The 20,408-nt window shown below is 40.3% G+C and overlaps 1 protein-coding gene across 1 annotated transcript; it reads right to left on the minus strand.

Moving 5' to 3' along the window:
• Positions 1-1,220: 1,220 nt before the first annotated feature.
• On the minus strand, positions 1,221-18,785 carry bbox1 (butyrobetaine (gamma), 2-oxoglutarate dioxygenase (gamma-butyrobetaine hydroxylase) 1). Its single transcript, XM_034116816.1, has 8 exons — positions 18,579-18,785; positions 17,062-17,524; positions 15,859-15,973; positions 6,424-6,622; positions 5,506-5,611; positions 5,189-5,385; positions 3,999-4,165; positions 1,221-2,940 (listed from the first exon to the last, which is right to left on the minus strand). The coding sequence occupies exons 2-8, from the start codon at positions 17,464-17,466 to the stop codon at positions 2,780-2,782; spliced, it is 1,350 nt and encodes a 449-aa protein (XP_033972707.1). The 5' UTR covers positions 17,467-17,524; positions 18,579-18,785; the 3' UTR covers positions 1,221-2,779.
• Positions 18,786-20,408: the final 1,623 nt, after the last annotated feature.

Consider the following 20,408-nt stretch of genomic DNA (forward strand, 5'->3'; position numbering starts at 1 on the left):
TCAATCATCTGATTTACACAAGGCAAAAAACAGCTGCTGTGTTGCTTTCTGTGGCGCAATCTTTGGAGCGTTTTGCACTCAGTCCCCCCCCCAGTGACATCACAGCGAGTATCTGTAACACTAGACACGCTTAAAATTCAGCCTGCTCGTCATGTGAAAGGCATCTCTTGTTCTAAACTATATATTATTTTTATTGAAGTCTTCCTAAGCTAAATGTTGTCTTCTGCTGTGTCTCTGCAAATAAAAAAATAATATTGGCAGTGAAAGACATGAAACATCTAACCTTACTGAACCTGGACATTTAAATGATATATACACTAACTTAACAGCAATCACTTGTCAAAAGTGATAACAACTCTATAGGTAAATATTTTGGTATGGAAGTAACCCAATACCATGGCCATTTCTCTGAACCTGAGCCGACTTATAACCTGAAAAAGAACAAACTCAGATGATTAGATACTAGTTGCAGAATGCGGTGCAACACTGGCGCTGTTTTGGTGTGAGTGAATCCATAAACGTAGAAACGGAGTGTGGTACCAGAGGTACAAAAGCCTCCAAAGTCTCCAGCAGCAGTTTTTTTTCTGTGAGTTTATTTCAGACGTGTTGAAGCGTAACATCACCCGCTCCCCGAGGAGATCCAGTCGTGTGTGTGTGTGTGTGTGTGTGTGTGTGTGTGTGTGTGTGTGTGTGTGTGTGTGTGTGTGTGTGTCCAGGTGTGTGTGTGTGTGTGTGTGTCCAGGTGTGTGTGTGTGTGTGTGTGTGTGTGTCCAGGTGTGTCCAGATCAGCAATACATTGGAACAGCTCTATCACTGGAAGTTGTTTTTGGTGTCTGACATGCTTTTATTTTTTGTGATTTAACTGCAAAGGAAAATAATCTGTAGGATATTCAGAAGATGCTGTTCCATTAATGAATATATTATAAATAAATAATACATAAAAAAGACAGAACTCCATCTGAAGCATCTCTGGAAGTGGTTTGGGACACGCTTAAGTTAAACAATTTTTGTTCAAAACTGGATTGTTCCAACTCATCTCTCTCATTGTGCTGACTGCTGTGATCAGAGGAACACATGGGATGAGATGCCTGGTGGAAGTATTCCAGTATATGAAAAAAAGTATTTATAGAATATGTACAGCTTTGGCAATATAATAAAGTAATCGCAAATAAAGCTCAGCGTCCTTTTATGAAAAAAAACAAGGTGGGAGAAAAGGAAGCTGAGGTGAAAGCATTAAGATTATTTTATTCAAAAGTGTGCAAAATGAGGATCTAATCAGCGACAGACTGAACCATCATCATCATCATCATCACGCCTGATCGGGCTTTACATCATCATCCATATTATCTTGAGGTTTACAAAATATGAATTTGGGGAAAAGAAGGTTTTTGGCAGCAGGAGAAGATTTGAAGCTTAGGACGACTCCAGAGTAAAGAGATCACTAACATGACACGTGAGCACATGGTGGTGTGTACTAACAGAATAAAAACAGTTTGTAGGAGTGTGTGTTATATTTAAAAAAAAAAAAACAGTGTTTCATCACTATGGTAGCCAAAGAGATCATTTTGGATCTCAGGATATATTTTGATGTCGAAAAACATCTAATAAATTCTGCTCGAAACATTAAAAATAGTTAGTAGAAAATCTACTCTGGATATCACAGAGAGCCCTGTCAATAGTTTCACAGGAACTATTGATTTGATCAAAAGTAGGTCCACTATGAGATCTGTGGATTATCCAGATAATCAAGGCATCATTTCTGGATAAATAAATTGCTGTTGAATTTTTTCAATGTAAGATTTACATCCTTTGTGCACCTCTGGTCATATTCAGGAATAAGCAGGAGATTTATAAGCCCATCATCTACTTTTGATCAGCTAAAATAAACCTGTTGTTTATTCAGCTTGTGCATTTTATGTGGTTAATTTCTTTGAAAAATATAAAAAACAATCTTTCATTCGGTCTAAAACAATTCCAATCTGGAAATGCTGGGTTTTGATTGGACAGAGGCCGTACTCTGCATATCAGGATGAAACAAAGCGCTGAGTTGGCAGGTGCCGGTTAAGTTAAGTAGAAAGTACCCGTATCTATAATCAGGCTGAACTGACTATCACATTTACAACTGCCACTTGTAGTACTGCAGCTTTAAGGCAACTTTACATTCAGACTGCAGCGCTACAGGACAGAGGGAGAGTCAAGGACACCAGCTCCTTTGTGTCGGCACACGACTGAGCGGGAAACTGCAGCAGAAGGTAAGAAGGAGAGGAAAATCACTCCCTGGTTCACCACTATTCTAAAACACTAGTAGACACTAACAGTGTTTACTGAGTAACAATTTGGAAATTCATGAGTAAGAGGGAGTCGTTTTGAGGCAGCCAGGTTGTCAGGTGTTGTCTTGAGCCAAATATTTTACCATAGAACTGGGAATGACGTATTTCTCTCTTTCTTTCAATCATAAAAAGTCATCATTACAGTATTCTCCTATGTAAATGAAAGCTTATAAAACGTATTTGTCACTATGACTGAATCGCAGAGCACCTTGGAAACATGAAAGCAAGGTGATCTTCATAATCTTTGCATTGAAGTGTTGCACTAAATGTTTCAAAAGTGGCTGTCTTTAAACTTTGTATAAAATGTGATGCTTGACTACTTTAGAGTCACAGATTTGCATCTTGACCAGCTGTCAGATACCTCAATATCTTTGTACTCTAGCTTAACAAGCAGCTTCTCTGCTAGGGCTGGAAAGCTACCGTTTTAAATTCTGCAGTGTTTTTGGAGCTCAAATGTCCCCGTGGACAGAGTTGCGGAGTATCCGGAGGCGAGACATGACTTCATCCCAGTCCAGGTAGGCTCCCTCCAGCTGGCGCAGCCGGTCAGATTTACTGACGTAGGGCCTCCGCCCGTGGAGCAGCCGCCAGTTATCGAAGGTCACGATGTCACCTGGAACACAACAACACCAACACTTCAGTTAAATATACTGCGTTACAGTCTATAGACCACTCAAAGCACTTTACACTACATTCACACATTCATACAGTGTTGGTGGAGCTCTGGGAGTCATTCAGGGCTCAGTACTCCAAGGACATACGGGACCTGCTTTACCTCCTATACAAGAGCCCCTCAGGCTCCAATAACCTCTGTGAGTCAAAGTTGGCCTGACATGCATGTGTTTGCATCTTCAGTCGAAGCACATGAACACACCGTTTAAGCCATTTATTTTGCTCTTGTTTTTTTTGGTTTAGTTAGAGATTAAAAAAAGAAACCCGATATCCTCTCTGACAGCAGCCACATGTAGGGTAGGTCCGTTGCCAAAAATTAAACCAGTTTAAAATCAAGCCAAAAGTCAAAGTATAGTTTGTCATAATAAAATAATATAGTATATCATAAAAAAGTCATAAAGTTATAGAAATAAAAAAAGTCATAATTTAGTATGTCATAAAAAACTCATAATACATGTTTGTCATAAAAAGTCATTGTATAGTATAACTTGGTCTCTGCATTATTTAGCTTATTGTATTTATTTATTGTCCTGACATGTATATAGTTTACTTCATCTGCATTACTTGCACATTGGTCTTGCAACATAATCTACACTATTTTATTTGAATCTATTCTACTCTGTTTCTTCTTGCACTATTTTATTTTGTATTTGTTTTATTGTTTGATGTCCTATAAAACGATGTTGCAATGTTGGAGGAGCCTGGGACTTAAGATGTCCATTGCCATTTTAACACTGTAGCTACTGTGCATATGACATTAAAGCCTTTCATCTTGAATCATAAAAAAGCCATAGTATAGTTTTTCAGTAAAATAAGTCTTAGTATAGTTTATTATAAAAAAAGTCAATAGTATAGTCTAATCATAAAAAGAGCTTTTATTATATATTTTCTCTTTTTTTCCTCCACTGAATCAAACTGGTGGGCAGAAGCCTGCTGCTGTGATGAGGGAACGTTACAGATGCATTCACTGAACCACTCAAAGTGCAGGTAGAGTCTGACCTGGCATCATCATGTAGGTCACCACGTTCTCGGGGCGGTTCATGATGTCCACGTAGGCCCTGAGCGACCTGTAGAAGGGCTGGACCTGCTGCAGCGGCACGTCCAGCACAGAGTCTCTGGTGGCGTTGTTGAAGTTTATCCTCTCCACCCGACCTGTGGAACTGACGCTGTTTACACAGAGCAGGGGGGACAAGGTCAAACTAACAGGACACCCAGGCTGTAGAGCTGAAACTCCAAGTCAACCATCGAATTAGATGCTCAACTGAATATTCTTTGGCAGCAATTCTTACAATTGATTAGTCATTCAAGTCAAACATCAAGCAAACCTCCCTAAATCACTATTTGTGCTGCAACTAATTATCTTTTAACTATTGTTCAATTGGGTTTAAACTGGATCTGGTTCTAAACATTTCAGATATTCATATACAATGGTACCAATGCTCACTTGATGTCTTTTTATTTCATTTCAAACCTTTATTTAACCAGGTGAATCCCATAGAGATCATCGATCTCTTTTTCAAGGGAGACCTGATGTCTTTTAATATTTTGTAATGGCTGAGCAACTGTATAAAACCCAGGATATTCACTTTAATATCATAGAAGATGATTAAATACAGTTGAGAAGCTCAGACAAGAGAGTTGAAAAAGTGCTTGTTTTTCTTTTAATCCACTTATTGATTTGCAGATGAAATGTTGTCAGTTATTTCACAGGTGATTGGAGTAAGCAAGCACTTTGAAGATTTGTTTTTGGGATCTGGGTAACTTGACAAATGTTCACCTCACGTATTTGGAAATCTTATTCCTGAGTTAGTCTTTTGTCTCATTCCATAACAACAAATATATTTTGCAGCTCCGACTCTTTTCTGTTCCTCATGGCTCTGAAGGCCATTTCAGATAAATCATCATTCTGAACAGCAGGTGGCAGTATACCATTTCAAATCATACACACAAACTCAAAGCATTTAACAAAAGCACGTTTTCTACATTTCCGAACTGTCGCTTCATAGTGTGTGTGTGTGTGTGTGTGTGTGTGTGTGTGTGTGTGTGTGTGTGTGTGTGTGTGTGTGTGTGTGTGTGTGTGTGTGTGTGTGTGTGTGTGTGTGTGTGTGTGTGTGTGTGTGTGTGTGTGTGTGTGTGTGTGTGTGTGTGTGTGTGTATAAACACATCAGCTGATCGTCAGCTCCACTCACTCGATGATGCTCTTCTTGGACTGCAGCAGGAAGTCGCAGTAGTCCATGCCCGTGTCGGTGAAGTCCACCTGGAGCGAGCTGAGGGTCCTGAAGGCCTCGGGGTCCTCTCTCTGCAGCTGCTCGGCCATGTGGAAGCCGTCCACCACCTCGCTCTCCCCCCCCTCCTCCGCCTGGGAGATGCAGTGCAGAAACTGCACCTACAGCATCACAAACACATGCAGCACGAATGCTCTTTAACGACATGAAGGCAGAATGCCAGAAATGAAAGCATATCTGTTTGGAGCAGCTATTCCTCTAATAAGTCATGTTTCACTCACTCCAGGTGCAAAGTGTAGAGCTGGGTAGTCTGAGTGGAGGCTGAGGCCTCCTGAAGTGTACGCTACATTGTTAGCCATGGGTTTGTCCTGGACCTGCCATGTGTGCCTGAAGACAAAGATAACAGTCATTCATAAAAGCCACATTCATTAGTCTACTGGCTTTTAAAGATAAGCAGCCACAATTAGAGTGTGTGCAGAAAAAGGAAGCGATGACATGAACTTTGCAGCGATCCCCGAGGGAGGGGGGAGGGGGGGGCAGCTTCACAGGAACGCTCCCACTGAAGTCTCAGAAGAAGAGGCTTCATTGGGATGCAGCCGGAGTCGAGCACTAATGAGGAAGAGTTATCTTCCATGTTCTGTTTGCATGCCTCGTTTGGATGCCCGACTCGTAGCAGCGCTCTGTTTCTCTGATGCCAGGCCTTCAGCCTCGACTTCACTTCCAGCGGGATGAGCTCATCGGCTGGCAGAGGGACAGCTCCTCGCTCCAAACCTCCGTTCTGACTGAGTGCACCAGGTAATTCCTCTGGCTTCAAAACGCTGGAACGCTCTGAGGTTGTTTTCCCTCTCTCTCTGTCCTGAACTAATCAGCGCTGCTATAAGTCAAAGTGATGAACTCCGGTGTGATGGGAGGGCAAACAGACACTTTCTAAGCTTCTCCATGGAAACACAATGAATCAAGGCTACAGATTGTTGACTGGTGGACACATTTTCCTAAACATTAATACTGGAAAGTGAGAATGAGGGATCTTCTTTGGGCAAAATAGAGGAAGAAAGAGATTTTTTCTTTTTCATTTTTACTCCAGCTAAAATATGATCGGTGGAAAAATCAGAAGTTCTGATTCATGCGGAGTCAGATTATAAAACAGTGGCTTGGCTGAAGATGACTGGAGAAGAAAGGAAGAAGTCACGCAGTCTTACCCGTAGAACGTCAGCCGGAGATAGCCGATCCTCTGGGCCAGGCGGGCCACTTGGCCCCGCTCGGCCGGCGCCCCCTTCAGGTACACGATGCCAACGCGGCGCAGCGCCAACAGCCAGGCCAGCGCCGCCTTATCGTCATGGAGCACTTCCTGGTAGTCGGCGGTGGGAATGTGCAATTTGGAGTCCCAGTAATAACGCTCTGAAGAGAGAGAGATGATGGGGACGAAATGTCACTTCATCTTAGAGGAGATTTACATAAACACACACGTTTTTCCGTTTTGTGTTTGTCTGACAAGGATTAAGCCATGTGTCTGCAACATAGGGCTTTCCTTCCAAACAGCCTGTCCTGGAGCTGCTCTGTTCAGCAAACAAACACTGCAGGAACAGAACTGCTCTGTTTCATAGCAACTTTATCAGACCTCACATTATTTTGACTACCCTGCATGTACCTGTTTAAGCTTCTTGTTAAGTAAAAACCTCTATTTATTTGTCCTCACTGTCACACGGATAGACCTAACAACCTGTTTATTTACACATCCCATCATTTGGTTCAACTGAAGAAATGATGGCCAGTGTTACTCAGGTGTGCAGCTACGCTCATTCTCTAATACTTTCCATCATCACACATCACTCCCTTACGACATGTTCTTGCTCCTACATGACGGAAAGTGAGAGGGATAATGTGCGTTTAGTGCAGTCAGGTGAGCTTTAGGCAAGTATGAACACTCTTTATATCAAATAAAACCCATGATGAATGAATATGGAGTTGAAGTCTTTTAGCAAAACGTATCAATAATGGATCAGAAGAGTCTCGTAGTGTGACAGATTGTGTGTGTTTTGTCACAAAAAGGAAACAATTAATTATTAACCCATTTTTGGTCTCCCATGTCTTTCATTTGAAAAAGTCACAGCTTGCCATTGCACGCAATTGTCTGCACACTTCAAAATGGATAGCTTGCTCAGAGAAAAAACCAGTTTGTCTCCATCAGACAGACAGACGTGGAAAAAGTCCTCCCACTGCTTTCCACCCAGCTGGCTCCACTCCTGTTTCCATGCAGCCTCTCTCCGGTGACTTCCACAGAAACAGCTGCTAAGTGCATTTGCAGCAGGAGGAGGAGGGATTAGCGGAGGAGATTGTGTACCTGTCTGCTCTTTGCGTCTCCTCCTCGTGTCTCTTTTCAACTCCCTTCAAAACAACTCTTGGATTGGCTGCATCACACACATTAGGAGGTTAAAGCCATCAGGACACTGCATTTAGTGTCTGAGACGTTTAAAGACAATGTGACTGTTTGCTCTGAAGGTCGTAAAGAGTTACAGTCTCTGCACACAGACTAGTGCTGAGGAATTTCAGAGCCTTGTTTTTTCTTAAAAATCTGTGAGGCACAGAGCACACTGAGGTGCAACATCACTCTCTGTGATCATCATGACTCGCAGACCTCCCTCCAGGCTGTTGTCACAAATGATCAGCTTCTGGCCGCACAGTTCAAAGGGTCAGGAACCCCCGCTTGTTAGAGCCTGTCAGGAGGCTGGAGAGAGACAAAGGCAGACAAGCAGAAACTGGGTCAAAGGTCATGCCTGAATGCTACAATTACTCTTGTGAAACTGGACCTGGATGTGTTGTACAGACACGGCGGTCTCTGCTCCGCTGTTTAGGGAGTCACCGTGACCAAGATGCTGCAGCGCCTACACATCAGCTGTGCAGTACAGCTAGAATCCCATTTGAAACAAGCTTGCTGCTGTCGAGAGAGTTCACTGTGGCCGACTGGGGGAACAAAAGATGGAACTTTTGATGAAGATCTGCTGCTAATCGTGTGTGCGTACCGTGTATGTTTACTGGAAAGGCTAATCACAAATCTCAGAAATGAAGGATCACAAGGAATGTCTTTTTCTGGTCTCTTGACAGCTCACAGTGGCAGCAGATTACAGAACAAATAAGGGCCTTGTCATAATCCTGCTGATACACATCTGGTCAAATTTAGAACTGGTAAAACAGAACTTAGATGGTGTAAGTATAAATGTATCAAAGTTTAGAAAAACTTAAGTATTTGGGACATTTATTCTTTTTCAGCTAAAGGAAAATATGCTTTTAGCAACAAGCTCTTTAAAGATCTCTGTACACAACCTGCTCAGCTTGGCATTAAGCAGCAACATAGACACAACATAGAATAAAGTTGCTCTGTTACTGGTAAATGTCTAAATAATCAATAGTTGTGTCAATAAATGGTTTAAATGGTGTTTAATGCTTGTTATTGCTGGTTGCTCTGCTCATTTATACAAAATGAGTGCAGTGTTCCCAGGACAGACTGTGCTGGTGTGTGCTTGAAGGGACACCTGACAGCCTGACAAGATAGTTTATGTGCATAATCCCCTCCCCCCCCCCCGGCCGTGGTCTGCTACAGTGGCTTTTCCAGACGAGGAAACCCAAGGCGGCTGTCAGGCGGCTGTCAGGCGGCTCGGGGCAGTTTGGCTCTCACCTCACTGTGCTCTGTCTGAGCTCGCAGGGCAGCAGCTCTCTGCAGCTCTCTGCAGCTGGGTGCGCCTCAAAGCTCTGCTCAATCACTGCAGTTATCCACAGAGCCTTTGTTTTGACTTGGTTCACTTTTATCACAGTACTGGGATCAGCTCACCTCAATGGGCTCTGAGCCACATGGGCAGAACCACTGTTTTTCTTTTTGGGAAAGAATAAGCTTTACAAATTATATTCAAGCTGTACCAAAGCATATCTCAAAGACTGTACTTAAATACAAATAAAAACAGATGTCCTTATTTCAGCTGCAATTTGAGCCCCAAATATCCCATTCTTATTAATATATACATGTTTTCTTTTTTTGTTATGCTTCTTAGTTCATATGAAGCTTACTATTAAGCTGTTGGCTCTTTACTTGCTGTAATAAAGGCAGATTTCCTCTTTGTGGGACGAATAAAGGTATTCTGATTCATAAACTCAGGTACTTCAGTTAAGTACAAATATATATTAATTAGCACCTGGATCTTCAGTTCAAATGCTACCTACACATTAAAGCATCAGTAATAACAATAAAATAGAAAACAAATGCTGCACTTTACACTACTATTCAAAATACATTTTGCTTCAAATATGTACATCATTTTTCTTAAGCGATGTTTTTTAACACATGGATTTACCTGAAACCTGACCTTATTAAGTTCTTCCCTGACCACTGAATAAAGCATCTTCTGATTGACTCGAATTAATCACATCCAGTAATAAATCATTCACGCTGTTCCATCTTTGTTAATTCATGTTTACTTTAAGTGAATACAGATGATTTGAACCAGGTTTTTGACTCGCTAATCAGCCGGTTAACAGCTGCAGGTGCTAAATGTGCTTAATGATTAATGATTAGTGTTCTTAGACATAGCACCCATCACATTACCATACTGCTCACATGTTGTGCATTCATTAGTTTGTTACACAACCGAATTAGACTGGCAATGTTAGATCCAATAAATGACATGTTTTGAAGAAAAAGCAGCACTATGTTTGGTAACTCGTTATTTATTAAGACGTGTAACATTTGTTTTTCCAACAACAGCTTAAATCAGCGTCTCACACAAATACTTGTTTTGAGACTTTTATTCCTGGAAGGCTTGACATGTATTGAAGTCACTAAAGAAGTGCTTTACTTATAATTGTGTCATTGCAGGCTCTCATTTCAAGTCTTTGAATTGGGAGAGGTTTTAAACCATAAAGCGTTTTTACCAGACACATGAGTCCAGAAATAATCAAATGTATGTTCGTAGTAACGATTAGCATGTGTGTTGGTGTTTCACACTGACATAATGCAAGAAAGTCACTCCACACGCCTCCACTTATCCAACAAACACCCCTTTATCTATGAAACGTACCTGTTGGACAGACAGCCTCTGCTCTCCCAGCCTGCAGCAGACAGAGTGAGCAGTGTTTCCTCCACACACACTAATCCAAACACAACCCTTTCTCCATCAGCAAGTTCAGCTTCCCAAAAATCTACCAAGCCTTGCAGAAGTGTGCCAAATGTAGTCCCTTTCGCCAACTTCTACTCAATGCTTTCAGTATTATTCAAAGCGCTAAGCAGGAGGTCTGGCATGCGGGAGAAATGAAAAGAAATCCAATCATTATAATCTCAACAAGCTTCTCATGCAGTCGGATGTTTAGGTGTTAACAATGTCATAAGCGATGACAAAGAGAAAGGATTTCAGCCAAATATAGTTGCTTTGTGAGGGATTTACAGGAATACACTGTAAAAAACAAACTGCGAGGGGATGGAAAATAGTGAATTATAATGAAAGGAGGCCTAATTTCTCTTGAAGGAAACATCTGATATGTGTAAGCTTTGGCTGACCACCATTCTTTACAAATCTGAATGGCCCACTACAATACATTTCCTAATGATGGCTCATTATGACAAATGGAAACATAGATGAGGGTTAACATTCCTTACATTCCTAACCGATTGATAGCACACCTCATGTACACGTGTATGTAAGCATGTGTCCGCAGAGACGTTCTGTTGAAGCTGTGAATGGTGAGGTCAGAGAAGAAAACAACAGTTTTTCCATGGATGGACCTCCGCAGCTGTTTCCAGGAGTCTTTTGTGTCAACTGACGAGTGATGACATATACGGCTAAACTCAGACCAGATGGCGAAGAGGAAACTCCAGCCAAACAGGGAACTGACAAATCAGCTGCTACTTGGCTGAGTTATAGAAGCGGTCAGTGGACTTAATTGAGAAAAGACCAAACTAAACTGAGTCTGTTTAGAAGAGCTAATCAGCCATGAAGTTTACGATAACTGTCCGATCCAAAGGGCAAACTATGACGTACACTGTGGGTTTTCCAAAAGGGAAAAGACAGCCATGAAAAAGTCCACAGTGTAACAAGCCACATATAAAACTACAAAGAGAACCAGTCCAATCGCTCCAACGTTAGCATTTGAGAGCATGTAGGTGCTTTGCCAATTACTGACGAATAAAAGTAAGTGGTAAAACAATGTAAGAGACAATTAGAAAAAAGCAGAACTTAAAATGTAAAAATAAAGATTAAGGATAAAAAGAGAATAAGGCATTAAAGTGCATTAAAATAAAAACAAACTTTAAACAGACCTTAAGTCAGTATAAAGTCTCACCATGTTCTGTTTACATGACGCTGGGTCTTTGATGAAGATCTGCCAGCACGTACAAACAGCTTGTGGCCAAACATTTTCATCTGCACTCAGATTTCCACAAAGATTTAATCTGAGATCTTGGCGAACATTGGCAGATGACATTCACATAATGGCTATTTGGATGTGGAAAAAAAAGATTTAGGCTTAAGGGTTTGGAGGATAAGCGTTTTAGGCTTCTGCACAAAACGTATTTGTCCAAAACAAAGTAAGGCATCTTTCAAAAGAACTATTCTGTCGCCAAGAAAACTATTCTGCTAAATTGGAAAAACAGAAATCCACTCAGTCTTTCACAGTGGTTAAATCTTCTAACAGATCAGGTAACACAGGAACAAACTGTTACTCTAATAAATCTTTAAATTATTAAATCTTTTCCGTCTCAATCCCACATGGTCAAACACACAATCATTGTTCCATGCTGTGTCAAACTACATCAAACTGCAGTGCAGAAAGAAATGTGAAAGGACGGCCAGCAGCGGTACTTACTCCATCAGTACGACTCGCTGCAGTCACTGAGTGATCACAGAAAATCACTCAACCTGTTAGGAATCACAGGCCTTTGTTGAGCGACAACATTTAAACAGTTTGGTCAATACAATAAATGTTGTTGACAGGCTCCTTTAACAACTCTCTAGTGTTATCTGGTGGTTAAATGTTTGAGAAATGAGTGCATTTGGGCCTATTTTTACTTTTTGTGAAAATCCATTTAACCCGTTTCAAATACCTCCTTTAAATACCACTGACATGAAATTAGTGAAGATTTCCACTCCGACTAAATAAACATGACAGGCGCCAAATGGGAGGCCTGAGCGGATGACACGGTTCAAATATGAAAAGCATCTGGCAGGCATTTAAGTAAATCACTGACAGATTTATCGGTGAAAGGAAGGCTCATTGCAGATAAGGTTGTGAGTGACACAAGCTCTTGGTGTTCCCGAGAGCAATCCAGCATCATCACTCTGTCCGGGTGACGGGACAGGTTCAAAAGGCAAATACCAGCAGGGAAATGCATTGTGTTCATTCCAAAGGTCCTGAACACATGATGAAGGTGTTTGATAAAACACCTATTTATCCGACAGCATGCTTGTCACATATCAGTTGGCTAATTGAATGTTTGACTGAAGTGCTGAACGCTGAGTGGCCCATTGGGAAGATGGTTCAAGGAAGTAGAAATACATGAGCCCAAGAGACGACATTGAATAAAATACTTCTAGATAAACTGAAGTATTAGACAAAATGTAATTCTGACCTGATATCGGCTCTAGATAAAAAGTCAGGTGCTCAAAAAGTGAATCAAGATTCCTCATTGAAGGCCGAACCTACTGTATGTAAGATAAAGATATAACAAAGCTACCAAACTTCTCACAATAATCTGAAATAAAAATGGCAAAAGATTCTAAAAGTTGATCATAAACAACATAGAACATCAAATAGTCTACCAACATAAACACGGTATATTGGGACATTAGAGAGTAAGTAGGAACATGTCGGTGAGAACTCCTCAGAGTTGGATACCAGCCAGTTTGAGGTTAAATTCCTGGTTACACATACCTACAGGCTCAGGGATTTGATCGTTCCAAAGGAAGGAAATACTGACAACGGCAGCTTGTGTTTGGTAAGAACATGCAGATCTTTTCTCGACCCTCACTCTAAATCAGTTTTCCATATGGCGGGGCAGAAGGGGGGTATGAATGAGACTCAGATTTACACAGACGTCAGCCTTTCAGAGGGTCCTCTGCTTTACACTGTTTGTCTGGAGTTGATATGCAAAGGACAATAAACCAGAGATGCTGACAAATCACATGTGCATCCAATACACTGCAGGAGACATTTGATAAAAAGGTCAAACAGAGGAAGTGACTGAACAGTCATTATGTGTGGAAAGCCATTAAAAAGTCAAATGTTGTACTCATAATGGAAACCAGGAACTCACTCACTAGAACTGCATCCTAAAGTTGACCTGAACTTTTGCCTGAAAATTACTTTAAAATCTATAAGAAGCACACATTCACATGTGTGAATAATATTAATAATAATATTATTATTATTTTTATATTCAGGACTGTACAATAGCAATACAAAAAGGTATCCATTTCAATGTAATAAAGGACCTTGATACTAGTACTATGTCCATGACTCCCTCCGATAATAGCTGCTGCTGAACTACATGCTGCGGTTTGAGTTACACAACTGACTCCATAGAAACGGTAAAAGCAGAAGAAAAAACATTACTTAAAAGCTTGAGGTAAAGTACAAGCTGAATAATATTCCCCGAGCTCCAATTTTCATATTGACCTCACAGTGTCCTGTGTGTGCTTAACTTTCACTGTCGAGAACACTTTAACAGGCGAACTCGGGCCTGTAAACCTAGGTGCACTGCATGAAAAAGGAAGCAGAAACTCAAACTGTGGACTGCGCTTCAGTGAGTAAGCGTCATGGTGAGTTAGGAGAAAATCTCGGGAGGTGAGCTCTGTTCATCATCCATCTTTTGAGAAAGTAGACCTTTCTGACGGAGGGGAATTTCAGGCTGGCACTCAGGAGGAAATAATTAATCCCAGAGAGAGTGTGCATGCGTACCTCCTCTTGTTTTGTTTTTTGGTATTTGAGCTGAGGGCTGTCTTCCTTGCTCTGAGCTGAGAGAAAGAATCTACTATACGTAATGACTATCTGACGGTAAACTGTTGTGTGGGGGATCTGTTTACACTTCAACATGAATGGAGGAGTTGTGCAACACACACATGTAACCATAATCAGTGTGGAGAGCAGCAGCCGCTCAGCCCTGCGGGTCCTTCAGGACCACGTGTGTGTACACAAACGGACTGCAGGCCATCCCCCACTCCACTGAAACGCTGCTACCTTGTTCCACTGCTGAACTTTCTCCTCCGCTGTCTGGCAGGCAGTAAAACATATCGGGCCATTGCAAATGTACTGTAAAATGAGTTCTCTTTCCAGACCTTAGAGAAACCCCCTTCCTTAACAACCCTGTCATGTTACTGAGAGAAGGAAATGAGTGGAAAGAAGAGTTCAAATCTGAGGCCGCTCGTTTTCCACGAAAGGTTAGCAGAGAACTCATTTTCATAATAAAAGCTACCCACACATCAGAGAGCTACTGTTCAACATATTTTAAACCTAATACAGTTTCATATGAAATATTTCAATATGTTTTATAAATTGTTATTTTTCAACAAGATACACCTAATTTAAGCAATAATGATGCGGTTAAGTGAGAGCAAGTGATAGATCTGGTCAGCTAAATCTATTTCAATAATGCAGTATTTGTTAAATCAACGAAGAAAAAGGAAAAGAAGTGATGATGGAGACTGTCAAAAACTCTGAAGTGCATCAATAGTAAAAGCTTTCTAATGTGCTGACATTGGACAAATAAGATCTGTTTTAAGTTGGCAATAAATCACAGGGAATTTGTAACCGAGTCGAAGTATTTGAATAGTAAAAAAGTCAAAAGTGATACTTTATCTCTATCTTCCAAATAAAAGCTATAAACCTGTCCGATGGTTGCGATATAAATGGGTAACCTGAATTGAAAACAGATCTGTGGGCAAAATTGGCAAGAGATATAAGGATTCACTTGGGAGTTTGGTGTGAACCACAAAGGTGAATACCCAATTATATATGTATTGCGTGTGGTCCCAGTATGGAAAGGGACGGCCCTGCTTGTTTGTTTTTATATACAGGCAGGTAACACTCGCTGCTTGCCAAGCAGACAAATTGCTTTTCTCAGATACCACTTTGAAGATGCAGTAATTTATGACAGTGTTTGTTCATCCTGTTAATGCTCAGACAGCTGCACTGTGATTTATGATTTCCTATAAACATCTTATCTTGATCAACAACAAGGCACTCAATTAGAAAGTAATCATTAGTTTCAAAAGCGTGCAGTCCAATCAGCACAGGCTTTTACCTTTTGATTTTTTGTCAGCAGTTTGAATGCATGTTGTTTTTGTTTCTCACCACTACAACTCTACTTACTTCAGGTGTGCTTACACTTGATTATTGCATTCTAAAAGAGATAAGCACATTGTAAATTGATCTGCATAAAAATCCCTGGAAATACATTCAACAAACACTCACAGATTATTAGGATGTTTTGCAGGACGGTTGTTTTGGACTGCATTATTATAGGCTAGGTGTAACTAATAAAGTGGAAACTGAGTGTAATTATGCATGACAAATACCTCTTGTGCATTTAAATCAGCTAAGCTATACCTACATGGAAGATACAAAACAGATATAAAGAATTGCATAGCTTGACTCACTATTGATGAAAAGCTCTTCCTGCATTGCTTGTCTGGCAGCATCCGAGAAACAGCGTTTCTTCAGCCACTCTGCGTCAAACACACTGGTGTGCTGGTCGGGCCACACAATGGACACCTGTAGAGACACAGTATGCTTTTTCATCCCAACTGGACAAAAACGTTTGAGCCCTTTTTCCATGTTTCCACTTCATAATAAGTTTGTTTTCATAAGACATCACCTGAAAGTGCACCTGTCTAAGTAAAGAGTAAGTGAAAACCTTTTTATTAAATGACACAATGTTGTCAAAATATTAGTGGGAATTACTGGGTCAGATCCTTTGGTCCACAAAAACGAGAATAAATGCCCTAAAAGCATATTTGTTTTATATATATATATATATATATATATATATATATATATATATATATATATATATATATATAAATTAGTATATATCTGGTCAAAATAGGATTTCCTATGCTAACCTATTTGCTTTTTTATACTTGCGTAATACTTTATGTTGGCCAATACAGCAATCAAATCCTTTATTTAGCCAAAAGCAAGCTTGAACCCATTGCTGTAATGAAATACATTTGCTTTAATAGATTATCCGGTACATTTTTTATGCTGGAGACAATACAAGAAATGTATTGCTTTAAATCTTTATCAAAAGAAGCAAATGACACACGGTAGCTTGGCAGCACTATCACGTCAAAGCAATCCTTTTATAGCTGTGTCCCACTTCAGGGGCCCTCTGAAGGACGCAGCTCACAAAGGTGGTTCCTTTGGAGGACTTAAAGGTCAGGCTCAATGTGTGCTACTGCCAAAATAACACCGCCTAACCTCACAGAACCTCAATTTATCCCCAGACAGTTGTCCTCAAACAGTCAACAAAAGCGTAAATGCCAAACATTAACTTGAACAGGTTTCATGATACAATCACTGTGAAAAGAATACAAAGATAGTAATAAGAATAGTATCATGGAAGTATTATATCATATTATATCAAACACACACCAACTTTATCTGTTAAATGTGAGCATGCAACAGCATTATTAAATGTTCAAGCAAGCAAAATGTCCCCCATCCATTTGAATGGTATTGTAAGATAGTGTTGCAAATGTTAAACCAGGATGTGGGCTCTTTAAATGTGTGGAAAAAGTGGAAATGTACACAGCCAGTATGGTTAATAATTAAAACATTCACCTTTGGCAGCAGCCTACCTTGTTGTCATTAGTGACCTCCACAACGTCCACTCCAGTGTTAATATCTAGATCAGACATCAACAGTTTGCGGGCCTGCGCAGACTCCAGGGTACACAGTGGACACTGGCAGTTGTCTCTCAGCCAGGTGAACGGGTACAGACTGTGGCCTCCGTCCTCCCACTCCACCTCCATTATCCTCTCCTCATCCAGAGCCCGGACTTGTCTCACTGAGTGGCGAGCCAGAGGAAGGGCGGCAGACCCAAGAGTCTGCTGCCCACGAAGCTGCATCAAAGTCAGACAATAGGGAAGTGGACCTGCAGGCCTCCTCGGTCTACCACCAGCCCTCAGAGCCTGGCAGGCCATGGCAGAGGTTCCTCTCTGCAGGGCAGGTCGGGCCACACGTGCTAATGTACTCATCCACATTTCTGAATGGTTCCCTTGGGGCAACTCTGTCCACAGCTCAGAAAGGGCGACCACCTCTCTGAAGGTAATGAGAAACGGAAGTAATAAAATACTGTGTATCATGGAACAAACATTAGGAGTCTCATACTAAAGCTAAATGTACTTATGTTTTCTCTGAATGTCTTATAATAAAAGGAAAATCTTAGCCAAAAAAAAGAATACACATTTAGAAAGCATTTAAGATTCATTTTAAATAATGTTGTGAAAGACCCCATTTAAAAAGCTAAATGATGGTCGTACGTGTGTTTTTCATCAATGCCAATATCCTCAGATACAGTTCAAAATGTAAACTTGTTTTAAGTTGACCACGTTTTTCTAGACTCTGTCTGCTTACTCAGTGTGTTGATAAAAAACAGTATGTAACAGTGTCATAGTGCTTCATAGTGCAACACAAAAGCCTTATTTAAAGACAAATAATACAAAGTGTGTGTGCTGTTATCATGGCTGTTATCCATAATCCTGCACCTGTTGCTAACCCTATGTTATTTTTCCAGAAACTCCCAGAAAGTATAGCTCTCTTGTTATTCTCCTGTTAGTGTGACAGTGTTTGTATCGTTTTTTAAGGAAGAAGCTTTTATTTAGCCTTTTAAATCCAATAAATCTATCTTGCTCTTTGTGTGAGTGGGGATGCTTCCTCTGACCTATCTCTTTAAAACTGCTTAATTCTGGTGCAGTTCTTGAAGCTGTCACATCACTACCAGCGGGTGCTTTGAGTTTGATGATTAGCACAAACAACAAAGATAAAAAACATAAAGACTGTGAGAACCAAAGCCTCCCGACTAGTAGTTAACTTCAATTTTCCAACAACTGAAGTGTAGCCTCTCGGTTTAGTGTCAATTAAGGCGTGTAGTCAATTCCTAACAGGCATACGAAAAAGCTAACCTGGTTGTTAGCTAGCTGGTAAAGTGAAAGCACCCCCTGGGTCTTCCTGTATACAGTACATCTACAGTATTAACGCAGCTTCTCTCACATCAGGGTACTTTACCTGTTAGCTTTAACGTTTATGTATTAAAGTGCTACGAAAAAACAGTAAACGCGAGTGTGTGTCACTAACAAAGATTATGTAGGCCTACCTGTAATGTTTTGACGACGGGTTCCTCTTCCACACGAGATTCTCCTCTGTCAACACAAAGCCGGCCGGCGGTCAGTGAGAGAGAGAGAGAGAGAGAGAGAGAGAGAGAGGGAGAGAGAGAGAGGGAAAGTGGGTGAAAGGTCGACCGGGAGGCTGCACTACACTGTGACATAATCATCGCCGCTCCACAACACTCCCCACTGATAATGGAGTCCCGGGCAAGCACTGTTGTGTTTAAATACACAAAAGGGGAACACATAATCTCTGTTTGCAGATAGGAAATATATCAGGACAACCTGTTGTTGCTAGTGTCGATTGGGTCAAAGTAGGTTACATTAACTTAAGTACACCCTAGTTACTTTGTTCATATAAAACACATGTATGATAATGTAGTAACCTACTGCAGGCCTATTACTTATCAACTTAGTATGTTACTAGGTTTGTCTTAACATATCAGTATTTTTTGGCAATAAAAATGTATCCCAAAACACAGTGAAAAGAGACTTTCTGCATGCTGAGTACTTTTACATTTAAAGCTAAATGTTTTTTCTAATAGGTTACTTCTACGTTTTTCTAATTTCATGAAAAATGACTGCGCATACTTTATTAGTTTAACAGACTTTTTCTTGTAATGGAGTATGCTATTTTAAAAACATAAATGTTCTACCTTTACTTAATCAAAAGCTATGAGTTATTCTTTCATCCCTGGTTTCTGCTTGTGAATACTGTGCTTTGACAGACACAACACTTATTATCATTGTTTCTCAGGTATTTACGTATTACTATGCAAGTATTATCACGGTATAGCTTATTTGACATAACACTGCAAAATGTCATGCCTGGATATTTAAATCTGAACCATCACACTGGTGGACACTCATATTATCACCAAAGTCAGTAGAGTTAATTGTCGAGCATAAAATTCAATAAAACATGTATGGCAGCTTCTTCCATAGCATTTTTAAGTCTGAACAAAAGTGATGGACCGACCCATGGTTAAATTATACTTTAAACCTCCTTAGAGCCTATGGCTAAAGTGGCTAATAAGTTGGGCTCATCTAAATGGTATTTGGCATTTTTCATTATTTTCTGCCAATGATTACTTAATCAAGAAACTAATTGACAGATTAATCAATAATAGAGAACATTTAGGTAATGATTTTGTTCCTTCTTTGTGTTCAGTCATACCTCTTTTAATTAAGTACTTTTTACGTCCTTGGCAGGTTCCAGGAAGACGACCAGTACCCAATAGATGTGAACAACCTTCTTCTATCCAAGTCACAAGCTCACCCAATTTATAACATGGCAGGCCTGAGTTTCAAAGGGTAGGAGATGTTGACAACTCAGTCACCTTTGCAACTGACATCAGTTAATTAATAACATCAACAGTGACACTATTGTATTATGTAACAGACTTTGAATTGATCCATTGAGTGGAATGCACCGGAGTATACACCTGTACAGAGCAGCATTATAAAAGGAATTCTAACCTATAAATATTTTTAAAGATCCCTTAAAAATATAAAAAATGTAATCCTTTTTCCAGGGAGAATGTTTTTGTTGATGTCAGCATGCAATAACTGAATTTATTCTTAAAATATTGAACAGTGAGATTGATACTAAAAAGTTCAATGCAATCTAAAGTACAATGTTGAACAACTTTTTTGATAGTTTGGGATGCATGCTAAAGCAGAGGTCTTATTATAGCTTGATTGTTTATTATCAATGTTTTATAACACTTCCTCTAGAAGGTGATGCCAGTCATTTGTTTATCCAATGTATTTCCCCTCTCAAGGACATAACAATGTAGGTGAAAGGTTTCTGTAAAAAC

Source organism: Trematomus bernacchii, unplaced genomic scaffold, assembly GCF_902827165.1.
Source record: "Trematomus bernacchii unplaced genomic scaffold, fTreBer1.1, whole genome shotgun sequence".
NCBI lineage: Eukaryota > Metazoa > Chordata > Actinopteri > Perciformes > Nototheniidae > Trematomus > Trematomus bernacchii.

What these genes read in the sequence shown, in the direction of transcription:
- bbox1 (XM_034116816.1), bottom strand. Translation starts at nt 17,466, where the DNA reads ATGTGGATGAGTACATTAGCACGTGTGGCCCGACCTGCCCTGCAGAGA. An exon ending in CTCCGGCTGACGTTCTACGG is followed by an intron (nt 5,612 to 6,423) that starts GTAAGACTGCGT and finishes CTTTGTCTTCAG; the next exon opens with GCACACATGGCAGGTCCAGG. An exon ending in CTCTACACTTTGCACCTGGA is followed by an intron (nt 5,386 to 5,505) that starts GTGAGTGAAACA and finishes GTGATGCTGTAG; the next exon opens with GTGCAGTTTCTGCACTGCAT.